Source organism: Lepidochelys olivacea, assembly GCF_965140295.1.
Source record: "Lepidochelys olivacea isolate rLepOli2 genome assembly, chromosome: 1".
NCBI lineage: Eukaryota > Metazoa > Chordata > Testudines > Cheloniidae > Lepidochelys > Lepidochelys olivacea.
The window spans coordinates 140,014,816-140,032,886 of NC_140411.1; the positions used below are offsets into that span (position 1 = coordinate 140,014,816).

The window sequence follows — 18,071 nt, forward strand, 5'->3', positions numbered from 1 at the left end:
ATTATAAATGCTGGAAGCAAAGTGGGGTTTGGGGTAGAGGTTGACAGCTCACAACCCCCCATGTAATAACCTCCAGACCCCCAGTTTGAGAACTCCTGTCCTACTCCCATTTTCCTTATGATTTTTGTCTTAAGTAATTTTATTTAAATTTGAAAAAGGGAGCTGTTGTTAATGAAAGCTTTTAAATGATTTATTTTAAATTAGTTATTTCCTCAGGTCTGCTGTGTAAAATTGCTATATGCCCATGTATCTGGGAATAAAGGAGTACTCTGTGACTGACCTGGTGCAGTACTACAAAATGTTTTGAGCTGTGTGTGTGTACACATTTTTGGGAGTGGTGTGAAAAATCAAGATAAGTGTTTTTTCTTTCATAGTTATAGTGGTTTAGACTTATGTGCCAAAGTGAGATAGGACTTTTACTTCTACATTTTAAAAATAATTAAGTGGGGTTTTAGCATGCATCTCCCGCTTAGGTTACTGGAAGTTTCAGTTACAGTTTTTTTGTCAGTTAGAAAATACAGTGGTTCATGCCATGTTGCTTTGTCTATATCTGTTAGCTTTGCAATATGAAGCTTTGGGGTACGATTCTTAGATGAGATACTGGTAGCGATAAGTTTCAGAGTAACAGCCATGTTAGTTCGTATTCGCAAAAAGAAAAGGAGTACTTGTGGCACCTTAGAGACTAACCAATTTATTTGAGCTTAAGCTTTCGTGAGCTACAGCTCACTTCATTGGATGAATCTTTATAATGCTTAAAAATAACCTGGGCCACAATCTCTGTTTTCCTCTAGTCTCCCAGAATCTGGTAAAACCAGCCCCATCTACACTCCAGCTTCCGCTGTTGCTAGGATTGGTGGAGAACTAAGGGCCCCAATTTTCCTGGGTTAGATGAGGCTACAGTGGTAGCCACCTCCTCCTCTGGACTCCTTGCCACTTCTCTTAGACCAGACAAGCCAAGTAAGAGAGCTGGGTCTTGGGCTGTCAGTTGTGATTGGCCTGGACCTTTGCATCTTATTCCCTTATCATCCTACTGAATAACTTTGCGTCCATCCGGATCCGGGAGAATGCCTCTGGTGAGCCTGTTGGTTCGCTACCATAGTTGTTAACATAGAAATGATGACATGGAAAACAATCTCTGAGTAGGAAATGTCAGAATGAGTGCCCTGATTACTTGTTGACAAGTGGAAAATAAAATCAGGGATGGGATTTGTGTGTGTTGGTTTTGGCTGCGAGTAATGAAAGTGCTGTGATTGCATAATTTTGAATTCCCTCTGTTATGTGGTATAGTGTTATCCCTGGGAAGGCCAGAGAGATAAGAGCCCATACAGTACTTATGTAGTGGCCAAGTCTCAGGATGTAGAATTAAATTCTGAAGTTTATTTTTAAGCCTTAATCTAGTTTTCAGGTTGGAGAACCTGTTTTATCTCACTTAATGTCCTGTTGGGATTAATAGACCTTTCTGATTGCCAGAATAAGGCTGAGAAATGGCCTGGACGCCTGCCATGCTGATAGTTCACCATGAAGTACAGATATGCTAAGTGCAGAGTGATGATTTTAGTAGTGAAAGCACTATCGTTCTCTGTGTGGGAAAATACATTCACCCTGAATATAGTATTTTATATAGATACTTGATGCACTTAAGGACAGGTTTCAGAGTAACAGCCGTGTTAGTCTGTATTCGCAAAAAGAAAAGGAGTACTTGTGGCACCTTAGAGACTAACCAATTTATTAGAGCATAAGCTTTCGTGAGCTACAGCTCACTTCCTCAGATGCATATCGTGGAAACTGCAGCAGGCTTTATATATACACAGAGAATATGAAACAATACCTATTCCCACCCCTGTCCTGCTGGTAATAGCTTATCTAAAGTGATTTCCAGCACAAATCCAGGTTTTCTCACCCTCCACCCCCCCACACAAATTCACTCTCCTGCTGGTGATAGCCCATCCAAAGTGACAACTCTTTACACAATGTGCATGACAATCAAGCTGGGCTATTTCCTGCATAAATCCTGGTTCTCACATCCGCCCCACCCCCATACACACACAGACTCACTCTCCTGCTGGTAATAGCTCATCCAAACTGACCACTCTTCAAGTTAAAATCCAAGTTAAACCAGAACATCTGGGGGAGGAGGGTAGGAAAAAACAAGAGGAAACAGGCTACCTTGCATAATGACTTAGCCACTCCAAGTCTCTATTTAAGCCTAAATTAATAGTATCCAATTTGCAAATGAATTCCAATTCAGCAGTTTCTCGCTGGAGTCTGGATTTGAAGTTTTTTTGTTTTAAGATAGCGACCTTCATGTCTGTGATCGCGTGACCAGAGAGATTGAAGTGTTCTCCGACTGGTTTATGAATGTTATAATTCTTGACATCTGATTTGTGTCCATTTATTCTTTTACGTAGAGACTGTCCAGTTTGACCAATGTACATGGCAGAGGGGCATTGCTGGCACATGATGGCATATATCACATTGGTGGATGTGCAGGTGAACGAGCCTCTGATAGTGTGGCTGATGTTATTAGGCCCTGTGATGGTGTCCCCTGAATAGATATGTGGGCACAGTTGGCAACGGGCTTTGTTGCAAGGATAAGTTCCTGGGTTAGTGGTTCTGTTGTGTGGTATGTGGTTGTTGGTGAGTATTTGCTTCAGGTTGCGGGGCTGTCTGTAGGCAAGGACTGGCCTGTCTCCCAAGATTTGTGAGAGTGTTGGGTCATCCTTTAGGATAGGTTGTAGATCCTTAATAGCTTCTTTCACTGGTACACACAAGCTACTTTGACCATGATATTTTTTTTTTTTTAAGATTTAAAGTATGCTGCTCATTCTAATATCAATGTTGCGAAGTCACTGAATAGTGAGGCAAACTCTATGCAAACTGTGGTAGAAATAGCTTTTTAGGACTTGGACACCAAGGCCCCAATCCTCCAGAATTTACTCCTCCTTCCTGTGTGAAGAAAATCTGTGGACTCCAGCAGCTCTGGATGCAGCAGAACTCGTCAGGCATAATTCCAGGATCGCTCTGCATCTCTCGCATACCTCATAATTGTGCTCCATATTAGCTCACTGTGCTTTAATGTACAGAGGCTTTTCTGGCGTGAGGAGGAAGGAGGACATGGGAGTGGGCTAGAAGGTAGGTGGGTTAGGATAGGACTAATGGATCCAGTGGCCATTTCTACCTCACCACAACCTGTGGAATGGGGAGAAGAGAGTGCAGCAGTCTTGGGGGCTGCTGCACCCTTAAGGTGTGATTGAGCAGCCTGAGGGAAGGATTACTGCTTCTTCGAGAAATGGTCCATATTGCATTCCACTGCGCGTTAGTCATGCGCACCACGTGCCTGGAGTTGGAGAATTTGAAAGTAGTGTCCGTTGGTCCACATATGCGCCCTGACTCGCTGCGTGCTTCTGTCTGAGGGAAAAAAGGACGGGGCGGACTGACCATATCTCCAGCTCTTTCTCAGCGCCACATGGTCCGGGTCGGAGCCTTCAGTGTAATGGTCTCTGACGCAATTTTAATAATTACAGTTACAAATAGTTTTATCAGTTTTAGCTGTAGTTTTAGTGGGTTTATTTCTTTCCTAGTTTTAGTAGTTACTAGTTTTAACAGTTAGACTAGAGCAGACTTGGGGGATTTACCTGCCCCTGCCCCCTGCAGAACTCCGGGCTTCAAACTCTGTGCTTCTTGCCCGCAATCCTTCTCCGTAACTGACAAACACCAATGCTGCCTCTACTTCCTGGGAGAAGCTCACACCGTGGCTATGTGCGGTATTTACCAGTCCTTTCCCAGCTGCACCCAAGAAGGCTAAGCACTTTGTCTCTGGAGGCATCAAATGGAGGTGGCCATGAGACCACATTCAGACCCAAGTCGGGGAACCCCCCCTGTACATTTAGCTTGATTCAGCAAGGAGTGTGCCTCCTGCTGTTATGTCTGACTCCGGTGCTGATGGACCCACCCCCAAAGGCCCAATGGCAGAGCCTAGTCGGGAGATTAGGAAGCACTCCAATAAGCATGGAACTAGGTCTTCCTCCAAATCAGAGAAACTGGACATTCCCTCCACCAGCTCAGCCCAAGGGAACACAGCATGTTCCGAGTCCCACAGGCATGAGATGAAGACCCATGAACAATGGGATCCGCGGGTTCCGGGCGGTGAACTGTCATACTGCCATCTCTGGCACTTCACACAACGTGAGACCCTCCTGCACGAGGAAAGACTTCAGCACTGCTACTGGCAACTGGAAAAGAGAGAGTGCCCGCTAAACTAGGGAGATCCCGATGTGACTGCACCCCAAGATGGCTTCACCTTACTGGATCCAGAGTCTCTTCCTCCATTTGGTCCTCCCACTTACAGAGAACTCAAGTCCCTGCCACTGGATATGCCTACGGTATGGCCTCCTCACATGTGTCATGCGCTCTTTGACCAATGGTACTGCTATTGGTACCGGAGTCCGCCTTTTCCTCTTCCGATGAATTGGAACTGGGGGAAGAACCGTCTCTACCACACCACTCCATCACGTAGACTGACATCCATGGGAGCAACTACCTCCTCACCTTCCCAGAAGCCACTGGTGCCCCACGCCATGAGGACTCCTGCAACCTCCTGTTGATCCTCCTTATTGGCGACCCTGAGCACAGTATCCTCCTTTGGAGCCCACCCAGTCTTCAAGAGTCGCCACCTGTTTCTCCCCCACCCCTCCTCTGAGGGATCCATCAGGCATGCCCATGGATCCAATAACAGGGGAAGAATTTTATACCCCAATTCTGGCAGTTCTGCTGGAGCCAGCTAGATTCCCATCCTCATCGCTGAACGAAGCTGTGACTACATCATCCCTTTCCCTACTGGATGACTTCAATTTCAAAATCTTTTACAGGGTATTGTGGGGGGAACTCCACATTCCTCTGGAAGAGATCCAAGGCACTCAGCATAAGCTTCTGGACGTTCTTCACGCTTTGGGACTGACAAGATTAGCACTACCAATCAATGGAGCCATACTGGAGCCAGCCAGGACAGTCTGACACACTTCTGACACATGTACCACCACCCTTAAAGGAATAGAGAGATGCTACTATGTCCTGGCCAAAGGCTCAGAATTCCTCTTCTCCCACCCAGCTCCAAACTCACTGGTAGTTCAGGCTACTGCAGAAATGGCTAAACAACAAACACACTCGATCCACACCTGCGGACAAGGAAGGGAAGTGTCTGGATCTACTGGGGAGAAAAGTAATCTTTTCCTCCAGTTTACAATTCAGGACAGCCAATTATCAAGCGGCGTTGGCTCAGTATGACTTCCTGAATTATGCTAAATTAGAGGAATTTGCTAAGACCATGCCCGTTTTCAGGCCCTTGGCAAGGAAGGGAAACTCATAGCCAGAACTGCCCTACAATCCACAGTGGATGCAGCTGATGCTTCTTCCAGGGCCATGGCTACAACCATCGTGTTGTGTCGAGTCTTGGCTTCTTGCTTTTGGTTTTTCTAGGGAGGTCCAGAACACAATAGAGGATCTCCCTTTTGATGAATCCCATCTCTTTAACCAGAAGACAAATGAGTGTTTGCATACACTAAAAGACTCTAGGGCTACTCTTTGCTCATTGGACATCTACACTTCTGCCTCGAAATGAAAGTCCCACTGCCTGTCATCCACACAGAGGTACAGGTCTCCACAGTTTTACCAACATAGACCCTATGAACCTCCATGCAAGCGACAAAAGGTCCAAAGGTCTCGTTTCTCTGGGACCTCCCTCAGGCTTCAGTCTCAAACCCAACCCAAACCAAGAGGTATTTTTGATGTAACTTCTTGATGTGAGCTCAAGAGCTGCCAACCACGTGAGCCTAACACCTCACGACCCTTTGACTCCTTTTGGGGGTTATTTAGCACTTTTTTTTCACACTTGGAGTGCAATAACAAGGGACAAATGAGTGCTGAATATCATCCGCCTTGGAGATATGATTGAGTTTGTAATGCTCCAAGACCCTTTGCCCCATCCCCTTTTGGGGACCACTCTCATGACAGTTTTTTCACCCAAGAACTGAACGCCTTATTACAACAAGGATTGGGATTAACAACCTCCCCTTTTGAACCAATGATGTCTTGATCCATGTCCCTCCTCTCCATGAAGGTTGCCTTTTTTGTTGCTATCACTTCAGTGAGAAGAGTTGGGGAACTCAGAGCTCTAATGGTGGACACGCCATTTACAGTATTTCACGAGGATAAGGTCTTTTTATGCTTACACCCAAAATTTTACCAAAGGTGATCTCCCAGTTTCATATTAACCAATCCATTCACTTACTGTTTTCTTCCAGAAACTGCATGTGTCTGCAGAAGAATGTAGACTCCATTCCCTCAATGTCCGATGAGGTCAGGCCTTTTACCTGCAGAGAACACAAACAATCAGGAAGTCCCCTAGACTGTTTGTTGTGGTAGCAGAGAGAATTGGGACAGGCCATATCCACCTGGAGAATCTCCAAATGGATTTCTGGCTGCATTAAACTCTGCTACCAGCTGTCGAACATACCTCCCACCACAGGGGTACAGCTTCACTCCACTAGACCTGAAGCAATGACCACGGCATGTTCCTCTCATAGACATACATAGAGCAGCCCCATGGAGTTCTGTCCATACATCTGCAACACAGTATGCCTTGTTACAGGACTCAGCAGTGCATGTCTCCTTTGGCACGGTGGTTCTCCGCATGACCCTTCCATCCCCATCCTTGCACCCTCCTCCAACTTAGGTCCTGCTTGTCAGTCACCCCCAGTGGAATATCATAGGGAGGATCACTCAAAGAAGAAGAGGAGGTACTTATCTGTAACTGAGGGTCTTTGAGATGTGTGGTCCCTATCTGTATTCCACTTCCCGCCCTCCTTCTCCTCTGCTTTGGATCTGTCAGATTCACTGTGGAAAAGGAACTGGAGACGTGGTCAATTCGCCTCACCCTTTGTCGCCTCAGACGGAAGCACAAGGTGAGTCAGGGTGCATGTATGAATCAGTGGACACTACTTTCAAATTCTCCTTCTCAGGGCATATGATGCGCATCTGTAACCCCAGTGGAATACAGATAGGGATCACATAGCTCAAAGAACATCCAGTTATGGTAAGTAACCTCTTCTTTTCCAGTTACTTGCTGCCGTTTTCTAGGAAAGAAGCCTGATATTTGTGTTCACCTTGGAAAGAACTGTTTGCTGTGCTAGCTGATACTTCCAAAGAACACACAACAATTCCATCTTTAACAGACAGAACCCAACACTGACAAACCCTGTGTAGACTGGTTTCCAAGAAAGGCTGTCCTTCCAGAGTCATCTACAATTACGGGACAGCTGCTGAAATGTGCAAAAATGTATTTGTTTTATAGCATGCTCGTTTTTTAGGGGAATGACACCTAAGTGTGTCATTAACACACTTTTCATTGCCTCTTTGGGAAAAAACAATGCATGTTTTTTATAAGAAGTTATTACTTTTCAAAAGTCAGCTGACTCCAAATCTTCTCTGGCAATTGTGCTAACATAAGCATGATTTCCTTCTAACGACAGGCCATAGATGTTCTGAAACAGCAGGGATTTTATGAATATTTCATGAATAGCTTAAGTTAGAATTTGTAGGATTAAAAAAAGAGGAAACTGGGTCAAATTCGCATGGTTAAGTATCTCACTAGCTTAAAATACTAAACTCTCAAATGTGGCATATTTTAAAAGCTGAAATAAGATGCTCTGTGCTCTACTTGACCACTTCAGTGTGAAGTAATTTTAATAAGGAAGGTTGTGTGGACCATTCTGGCAGTGTTGTGGGGTACCAAGTACAAGTTCTGAGCTTGGGAGCAACTTCAGAACATGCTTTCCCTGTTAGGCAAACTAATTTCCTTGGTATAGAATATCATCATTTCTCTGAGGATCAAGCGTATCACTGGGATAGAGTGATGGGTGTTGGGGGATACAGAATATATATTAGATGCTGTATTCTCTGGAGCAATGTTGAGGTTAAAGACAGCACAGGTGCTGGCTTCCTCCTTTCCCTGGGGGTGCTCAACCCCTGCTCAGCCCCACGCCCTGTCCCCACTCCACCCTTTTCCCCAAGGCCCTGCCTCTGCCCCACTTCTTCCTGCCCAGTTGTGTCCCCTCCCCCAAGTGCCCCCCATTCCCACTCCTCCCTCTCCTCCCAGTGCCTCCTGCACGCCGTGGAACAGCTAATTGCGGTGGGCAGGAGGTGCTGGGAGGTAGGGGGAGGAGTTGATTGGCAGGGCCGCCAGCGGGTGGGAGACGCTGGGGTGGGGAGGTGGGGTAGCTGACTAAATGGGGTGAAGGGTCCTAGTAACTTAATCTCTGCCTGTTTGGATACTTTGTGACTTTGGTTAGTCTTTTATACCTTCAGTATATAAGCATTTTCCATAGGTAACCTAAATTAGGATTCAATAGTTCTGCATCCCTGTTTGGCACTTCTTTGTTTTTTCCATCTTGTGTGTCACACACCTCTTTTGAGCTGTAGTTAGCCAATACAACTGTATTCAATGTTTTACCCTTGCATTTTTACACTAACATCTCTGTGTACTTGGGTCCAGATTTTAAAGCGACTGTGGCGTCGCTGCACTCAGCATTGCAATACCTAACTGATTTAGGGACTTAAATCTCATTTTCAAAAGGGATTTAGGCACTTAGGAGTGTAGGTCCCATTATTGCGACACTGAGTGTAACAACGCCTAAATAACTTTAAAAATCTGGGCCTTAGTGCTTCAGATCTTTGTTTTTTTGTTTTTTTTTAAGGAAATGAACAGGTTTGCATTAGGGAAAACTTCTGGAAAATTTTAGATGGAATACATTTTAATAAGTTAAATGGCTATGCTGTAACTTGTAATGGTCTGTGTAGTCTTTTAGAATATGGATAAAACTAAAAATAGATGTGTGTGTATATATATAACCCCTTGTTTAGCACTATTATAGTAAAAGGGCTGTTTTATTTTTATTGTTGGTTTAGTGCTACATTTTAGGCTTTACAAATAAACACAAATCTGAGATAGGCTGACTCGTATTTTTTCAAAGGCAAGTGGTGGGAAGGCTACACAACATAGGGGCCTCAAGAAGGGAAAATCACTCAAGACTTTGATGAAACTCGCTTGATATCTATGGGTTAATCTAGTCCTTCTCATCACAGCTGCCTTTACAAAGCCTCATATTCCCTGCAGTTCTGCCCTGAGATGGGTTTTAGGGATTTAACGAGAGCCAGATTGAGAATTACAATGGATGGCCCGCATAGTTCTTACCAACTCCGTTCACTGGCTCAGAATGAAAGATTGCACGATGTTGCTTTGTTACATTACCAAAGGGGCCCAAAATTGACTGTTAAAATCCTTTTTTCCTCTCAAAGCCCCCCCCCCAAAATAAAGAAACCAAATCAAAGCTAAAACTGATCTCTGTATGCTTCGTTTAAGCACCCATTCTAATTCCATGGGGGATATTTTCTTCTCTGACTGGGCGTTGTGACTTGTCAGTGTATTTTGTCTCGAGCAAACCCTAATGTCTACATTAGTACACTGCATTAGTTCTTTAAAAAGGCAATAATGTTAATGACAAAGAACAGAGTCCTAAGAATAAGTAGACTTTCACCCCAGCTCTATACTTTAACTACAGTCAAATTGTTTTAGCTGCATTCAGCTGACTGTATATATCTTTGTGGCTGACTGAATATATCTTTACCTTTTACTTTAACAGTAAGCTTTTTATAGCATTTAAATCTCTGGTCTTTTTCAGAGGGTGTGCTGTAGCAGGAAGAGGTTTCAAACAGTGTTTGCAAAGATTTGTGTTCAGTTGAGACCCAGTTTGATTTTCATCATTAAAAATGTTGAAAACCACCTGTTCGCTGACAGTCATCAGAGAAAATAGTCTAGTTCTGAGGTTTTCAAATTGTCAGGGAGGCATGCCACAGAGAATGGAGGAATGTTCAGGGTTGGGGGGTGAGCGGCGATGCCAGGTGGCTCATGCCAGCACCACATGGTGGGGCCCAGGCCAGCTCTCACAGGGGCCCCTCCTGACTTACCTCAGCAGGCTACCCAGACTATGGGTCAGTGTAAACATTTGCTGCGACCATGCTGATTTCTGTGCCCAGCGCTGGCTCCACCCTGAGACACAGTGGCACATGCTTTCCCACACCTGGAAAACCCGGTGGGGAGGGGCAGAGAGACAGGTATCGGCTCTGCCCTACTGGTGCAGCCTGGCTGCAAGGTATAAGCAGCCTGCTGCTGAGGAAGCCTTGGCTGTGCAATTGGTAAGTGTCTGTGTATTTGAAACTTACAGGTGTAGGTAATTTAATTAAAGTTGTGTCAAGGTCTCTGTTAGGTTTACGAGTAGGCTATCAAGCATACTTTTGCATGTGTCTATTTTTGTCTGGCTTGGGGGTGCATCCAAAAATTGTAACTCAAAGAAGGGGCTCAGTTCAAAAAGTTTGCAAACCACTGGTCTAGTTTTTAGTTTTATTAGTTAATTTTATTTGTTTCTCTCTCATTTCAGCTGTGAAGTCAGGTTGGTTACCACCACCACCTGCCCTGCCCCCTAGGCCTTTTGTATCACAGGTATGTACAGAATTTCAGTATGTGGATAATTGGTGTACAGTGGTGGGTGATGGTGGTTGTTTTTATACTGTGGTAATAAATACATGCAAGCTTGGATATCTAACCATTCTCATTATAAAGCTAATACTCATCTGTAGAATGCTTTGCAATGTCAGGCTTTTTGTGTATGGATAATGTTATCTTTGTTTGGTCTGTCTATCCAGTATGCCATGATGTCGTACTATGGACTCCTTCCAGCTCATCATTGTGGAGCTGTGTATGTCCAGTAGAAAACATTGTAATTTACAAGCTGTGCCATAAGGCTAGTCTGATGGTAGTGTTTGCTATCTGGAAGGCACAGGTTTGATTCCTAGCCTATTTCTTGCTTTTCAAGGTGCAAACGCTGTCAAGGCGGCAGTGCAGGGAGCAAATGCATATCACATTATGATATATTACATATCAGTGTGAAAAGTCATGCTAAAAGGAAATAACTCCCACATTAGCTACATTATTTAGTGGCATGCTGTGATTTACTTACTTTTGGTTCATCAATGTCACACAACCATTGTGTAAAGCAAATGGATCTAATCATGAGCAGTCATCCCAAGGAATGTACTATGTGTAGGTTCTTTAGTTCATAAGGAATGATGGATAAGGAAAGGCCATTTAGCTCAACAAGACCCATCATAGTGATTGCTTCCTCACTTCCTTGTTTGTTACCTCTCTGAATCCTCTTCTATAAAAATGTCTATCTGTTTTATTCATTTATACCATTGGCTCCAGTTGGCCTTACATGGCAATTTATTTTATATGTTAATCTTTCAGCTGAGATGTAGAACTGAGTCCCTGACCACTGTAGAGCTAACATTCCTACTCCACATAAAAAGTGCATTGGCATCTTTGAGTCGACCATCAGCAGTCAGGACTTCAGTTTTAGGTCTCAAATAAAAGTCAGAATCTCCAGCAGCATAGTGCCCCCTAATGGTAGGCTGGGGGCATTTATTCTGTAAAGGGAAGGTTTCCACTTGCTGGGTCATAAACAACAATTCTCTCTCCATCCCCTTCTCCTCTAAATTATCTTTGGAGTTTGCTAAATCCTTTGTTTGGAGGATTATATAGATTGCTTCCGTAGGCCTTCTTTGATCCAACTACAACCTTAGCCGTGCACCTTAGTGCATCCATCAAAGCTTTGCTTTGCCTAATATCCTGTAAGTAGTGTCTATTCATCGCACCCCCTTCTACTCTGAATTATTGCTTCCTGCCTCCCTCATATCACTTCCATCATCAGCTGCATCTCCATCTCCACTGTACCCTTTCACACTCAAAAGTCTTACTGTCACCCCGTCTGGAAAATAAACAAATGAGCAAAACAGAACCCTTTTCTTGAGGATCAAACCAGTGCTACAGGTAATACTTTTGCTAATTGCTTATTTTTTCAGCATGTGATAGATTTTATTCTCTCTGACCATGCAACGGGGAGCCACTCATATGTATTTCCATATCCAGCAGGGTCCTCACCATGTCACAAATACCGAGCCTGTTGCACAGGCCAAATCCAGCTATGCAGAGTTCAGACTAAAAGAACAGGTACGCTCTAAAATTGTAAACAGTGATTCCAATGTAAAGTTCCTGATGCTTTCTTCTCTCCCAGTACAATATGCTATTCCTTGCAAAATATGTAGTGTTGGAGAAACATCTGACACTTGTAAAAATTATCAGGGGTGGGAAGGCGTTACAGCAGGATTTTTTAAAAAAGATATTTCTGCCTTCTCAGAATACTGTTGTTTTGACTTTGAATTGAAAAATAATTTTAATAATATTTTAGACCATGTCAGTTGCATCCTTGCTCACATCTTCTGTGCCTAGTCATCAAAATGTGCCTTTAAATGGTCAAGATTGTATATAGAGGATGGGGTTCATAATTCAACTTCTCTGATCCTTAATCATTGCAAGTACAGCTATAACAAACATATGGATTACATTACCCAAATGGGGCCCTTGACTTAAAGAGCATGAATAAATTCAAGCGAAGCCAATCTGTTTTCAAAATAGAGGCAGGATCAGGAAGAACTGAAGTAAAACATTGAAACCAGCGTGACATATTCAGCTTTTACCTGTTTTAGGACTTATCTTGCTCTTCTTAAATTTCTGTTTCAACTAATTTTCTACAGTGTTATTGGAAATCCTTTTTATTGCCTTAACATTTCAATATCCATATATAGCTAAGTACCCTGATTCACAGATGTAGCTTGGGAATGAAATATCCCAAGTATTTTTTAGGCTGCCCTGCACTACTTGTGCATACTTATGGTGTGATTATTTTGACATTATTTTGGAAATCAATTGGAGTGTAGGAAGATGGAAACAATTTATTCTGAAACTGGAGTTTTCCATGGATGACTGGGAGGTAGCTAGGATTGGTTAGGTGTTTAGGGTATGTGTTCCCTGCACAGTTAACCTGGGTGATTGGCACCCACCTTAGCCTAGTCCAGGGTGAGAGTCCTCACAGGAAAACCCAATCCGCGTTACTGCATCCTCGCTGTTTCTGCATTCACCCATGTGGCTCTGGGGGCATAGTCCATGGTTCCTTGTGTTGAGACTTTCTAGGATTCTTTCCCAGTCAGTCGTGGGAGAACTTTGACCTTCAGGGGGAATTGTAGAAAAGGTTTGAGGACTATCAGTACTTGAGTGAGTTAGCTGGTATTCTCACTGCAAAGTGAGAGGGTTCCAACCCAAGTGAAAGTGGAGCTCAAGTTCTAATCCACCTCACAGTTGTGTAAACTAGCCCAGACTTAAAGACTCTCCAGACTGGGTCAGAGGTTTTCCTGTGTAGATGGTAGGGGAGTGTGGGCTAAAGCCTAGTAAGAGCCCAGTTTAACTGTGCAGTTAAGACATACTAATAGAATGAAATTAAGGGGTTCACTGGACTCCAGGCACTGTTGTGTATCAGCGAGTTATGGTAGGATAGAAGTTTAGTAATTATATTTTAATTGGAAAGAAGCTCCTGTGTGAGAGTAATCAATAACAATGTAGAAATGGAGCTTTAACTTTTGTCCCATACTTTTGTAGTTTTCAGAAATTGTTTCAGCTTTTTTGTTAGACTTCCCTCTTCCTGCCAGTACTTCCTAGGCAGTCAACCTCACTATATTATTGAAACAACACAGTAATTTATAGCACTAAACACTTCTAGTTATGTCACAAATTCATCACACTCTGCCCACATCCAACCCACCACGTTATTTATTGACTTATAGTTCACCTTAGCTAAATGGTGGATAAGCAGGATTGGGCCATTGGTCGGTTATAGTACACTTAATAAAATGTGTGGCTGACACAGGTATCCTCAACCCTGGTCCTGCTTTCCAGGCAAAGTACCCTGTTTCCTATTAAATGAAACCCATCATGGCTGGATTTAGGCATAGGGTTGCCAAGTGCCCAGTTTTCGACCAGAAAGTCCGGTCGAAAAGGGAACCTGGCAGTGTTCAGTCAGCAGTGCTGACCGGACACTAAAAGTCCAGTTACTTGTAGTAATTGCCTCCGCCACTGGGGGCGGGGGGAAGAGCAGCTACTGCCGCTGGAGCCTGGAGGAGCACTTAGCAACAGCTCCCACAGAGAGAGGTACTGGCGGCTCCCTGGTCCTGCCCCGAGAGTTGCTCTCCCTGTCCCATCCTGCCCCACTCAATCCTCCACCCCAAGATCATGCCTTTCCTTCCCCCACCCTGCCCCAGTCACCCCGCCACCTCCAGAGCCTGGCTCTGCCTCCCCCATCTTGCCCAGTTACTCACCCCCAGAGCCCGGCTTTCTCTCCAATGTCCTGCCCCAGTCACACTTCTACCCCTAGAGCCCTGCTCAGCTGGCAGGGAGAGGGTGATGGAGAGAGCAGCGAGTGATGGTCGGATGGAAAGAGGACTGGGGGGCGGGGCCTCGGGGGAAGAGGCGGAGCAGGGGGCAGGGGAAGTTCCGGCACTCAGTGTCCAGTTTTCACAAATTAGAAAGTTGGCCACCCTACAAAGGCACCATAGGCCTATGCCAAAGACCTCTGCCCCTGGAGTCTTGTGATTACATCTGAATCTCAGTTCTTATCTTTTTTAAAAAGGAAAGTTGCTAGATTTCATAGTTGGGAAGAAAATTTTGAAATTGTATGCCCCCCAAATGTAACCGATACAGAGATGTTTGCCTGAATCTGCAGACAGCTTGAAACAACAGCTCTAAGTGATGTGCACTGTCCCATGCATCAAAATAGGCTGTTGACTCCAAGGCTTGCTGCTCTGTGTGCCCCCGACAAGGCCAACCCAGCAGAGGACTCTGCATGTAGCAGAAGGAGAAGAATGCAGCAGGCCTTGCCCACCAACCAAAGCAGATATATCCTGGTTATTGGGGTAAATATCAGTGGTGGGGGAGGGGGTCAGCTGCCACTCCTGCCTCTTAAGAGGCAGGGGGGCCCATCTTGCTTCTCCTGTGGTGTAGAAAGGATCATCATACCACTGTCGCTGCCTGGGAGGGGAAAGAGGTTTCTGTTATCATCACTTCATATGGGGAGGGGTGTGGCTGGGCACAGAGCCATGGGGGCAGAGCTCTGGAGGTGCTTCCCAGAGCTGTCGTTTAGGGCACTGGATTGCCTTAAACCGGCTCTGTTTCCCAGGCCCTCTCCTGGGCCTAAGGAGTTGGGAATGTTGTCTTCGGGTGAGCCAGTAATGGGGGAAATGGCAGCTGGGTTTGTTCCTCCGGACTCGTAGCCCCATAGATACATTTGTGGGTGTGCATGCATCCTTGTCATCTATCTATAGAACTTGAGGATTTGGTTGATTAACCATGCATTTACTTCTTCTTGACATTCCCTGAGGAATTACTGTAACCCATATCCTCTGTGATCTTATCTGTTGTCACAGTCTGCACTGAGTCCAAATCCTCATCTGTACCAGTTCACACAATGGACCCCTGTTTCAATATAGTTTTCACGAAAAATTTTCCTAATGCTATGAAATTAATCTCAGTGTTCCTGTGGTAACTGCAATAAATAAATTTGCCTTTCATCAGTGCTTAGATACTGTAGCATAGAGAGGTATCTAAGCTATTGTTTATGGTCTCTTTATCCAGTTTACAATCCACATCTCCTTTTTCCTCTGTAAGCCAATTTGAATTAATTTTTCCTGTAAGATTTTGTGAAACACCGTATCAAATGCTTTATTAAAATCCAAATATATTACATCAGCTGCATTACCTTCATTCACTAATATTGTGTTTCTGTATTTTTTAAAGGCAATCCAGGTTTTCCCAAGTCACTGTGAAAGTTTGCTGGAAAGACTTTTTAATAGAAGTAGATTTAGACAAAGGCTAGTCTTCTGTTTTGGCTAATAAATTATTTTGAAGTATTTTCCATCTACAGATCTAGTGTGTTTCCTTCTAATATTGGGTATATGTAGTTCCACTGCTATCTTGTATAAAATCCAGTGGTGGTTTTTGTACATACTCCTCCTGCACTATTTTCTTAGATATAGGAATAAACGTGTTTTGCAAATTTTCCTCCTTCTTGTGTCTATAACTGGTAGCTCAAAGGATCAGTTATTAAGGAGGGATAGAATCAGTCTAACTAGACTGTCCAGTACCTGCTGCTCTATGCTCTTTGGGCCTGGGACTATCTCTTTGTTCTGTGTTTGTACAGTTCCAAGTACAATGATGTCCAGGTCCAGGACTAGGGCTCTTAGGCGCTACAATAATACAAACAGTTAATAATAACAGAAGGTTAGGGAGACAATCTGGCCAGTGTATACAAACAAAATACATGTTATTTAGTGGCAGCAGGGATCCATGCTAATAATAATGGAGAGTAGGGATGAAATTAAAAATCAACTAAGCAAAATGGTTCCCAGCCAATGGGAGCTGCGGGGCTGGCAGGCAGAGCCCCCGGCTGCCCCTATGCATAGGAGCTGGAGGAGGGACATGCTGCTGCTTCCAGGAGCTGTGCAGAGAGGGGCAAGCCCCCACCCCCACTCCCCGGCTGGAGTGGGGTAAGCTCTGGACTCTGCTCCCCAGTGGGAGCTCGAGAGCCAGATTAAAATGTCTGGAGGGCCGAATGTGGCCCCTGGGCCATAGTTTGCCCACCCCGACATAGACAAAGAGAGCGTACAATCTTGTATTTGTAATTTTTAAAAGCAAAATAGTTGAAAAGATATTTCTTTCTAATTTTACCGCTGAGATCAGGATGCCAGGTATCTGTTGGAACTGCTCATAACATCACAAACCCTAAATCCGTGCAGATCTTTTCTCAGTAGCTGTGATAACATCAGCTGTTGTAGTGCAAAAATGAATCCTGAACAAAAGGCTTGTCAGGAACAGTCAGTAAAAAAAAAAAAAATAGATTTGCAATTATTTCATTTGAAAATTGAGACATTATTATTTTTACAACTGTTAGTATGTTTAGATCTGAAAATGTAATCTGGTACTGGATAATGCCTTAAAGTTTTCACACTATTCCTTTTTTAAATGTTAGCAATGATATCTGCTATCTAACCCTATCCTTGAATCAGAGTCTAAATAATTATTAATCAACTATCCAATTACCATTGAAATCAATAAGTCATTCTGCTGAAGGTAATGGTCTTTGGAACCAGGCTCCTTCATGTGTGATGAATAAAAAAATTCATTCCATTTTAATATTACCAGAATTTAAAAAAGAGCTGTCAACAGGATAATCTCTGTGAGGGTCCCTTGAATGTGGAATTCTCTCCTCCCACCCCTTTGGTTCCAAATAGTCCAAGTCTGCTGACCTTTAGGGCACCTAGCATGACCTATCTGTTTGCTCAGGCATTCAGGGAAAGTAAAGGTATTGAGTGAATGGGACAGAATATGTTGATTTGTTTCTATTATTCTATTGTGGCTGTATTTTTGTTTAAACATTAGACTAATTGGTGTGCTTTTTTGTGTTGAACCTTGCTGACATTTGTGAATGTGATTGTAAGTGCTGGCAGGACATCTAGAGCGCTAGACGGGTACAATTTTGTTTTAGAAATCAAAAGGATGTATTGAGGTTATGGCAACCTAGTACCTGCATACAGAGTGGTACAGGTAGAGCCAATCTTTTCTTACGTTATTAAGTCATGGTAAACCCCTTTTTAGCCTGTATATACAAACATTGTATGAGAAAAAAGTAATTGTTTTATAAAGGATTGATATAGTCCACCCTATGTGCTGTGGATTAACATATGGTGTATAATCAATGTGTTAGATGCTAAAGAAGGCAGTGACTATAATAAAACTATAAATCTTCTGTAGTATGAAATATTCTGCCATCTGTCACTTTGAATACAATACAAGTGGATTATCCTCCTCTATCAGGGAAAATTATATCTTAAATCCAGAATAGCCAGACCAAAAAAAATAAAAAGGGTTTAAAATGATAGTGACCAGCACATCTAATAAGTTATTTTGGGGTTCAGTGACAAATGCAGGGAAACCTTTTCTAAAGTGGTTACCATAGGGAGACAAATATCTTAAATTATAAAAAAAAAACCAATTTTGTATTTTGCTGAAGTTTTTTAAA

At 43.6% G+C, this 18,071-nt stretch overlaps 1 protein-coding gene across 7 annotated transcripts in view; it reads left to right on the plus strand.

Moving 5' to 3' along the window:
• REPS2 (RALBP1 associated Eps domain containing 2) overlaps positions 1-18,071 on the plus strand; it is a 150,149-nt gene that overhangs the window by 110,587 nt on the left and 21,491 nt on the right. For 3 of the 7 annotated variants that reach the window (XM_084631746.1, XM_084631744.1, XM_084631743.1), the window contains exons 14-15: positions 10,491-10,552; positions 12,038-12,118. In XM_084631746.1, the coding sequence (XP_084487872.1) occupies positions 10,491-10,552; positions 12,038-12,118 (143 nt within the window). The remainder of the gene's footprint in view (positions 1-10,490; positions 10,553-12,037; positions 12,119-18,071) is intronic. The other 4 variants (XM_084631747.1, XM_084631745.1, XM_084631749.1 and 1 more) reach the window with 2 other exon arrangements.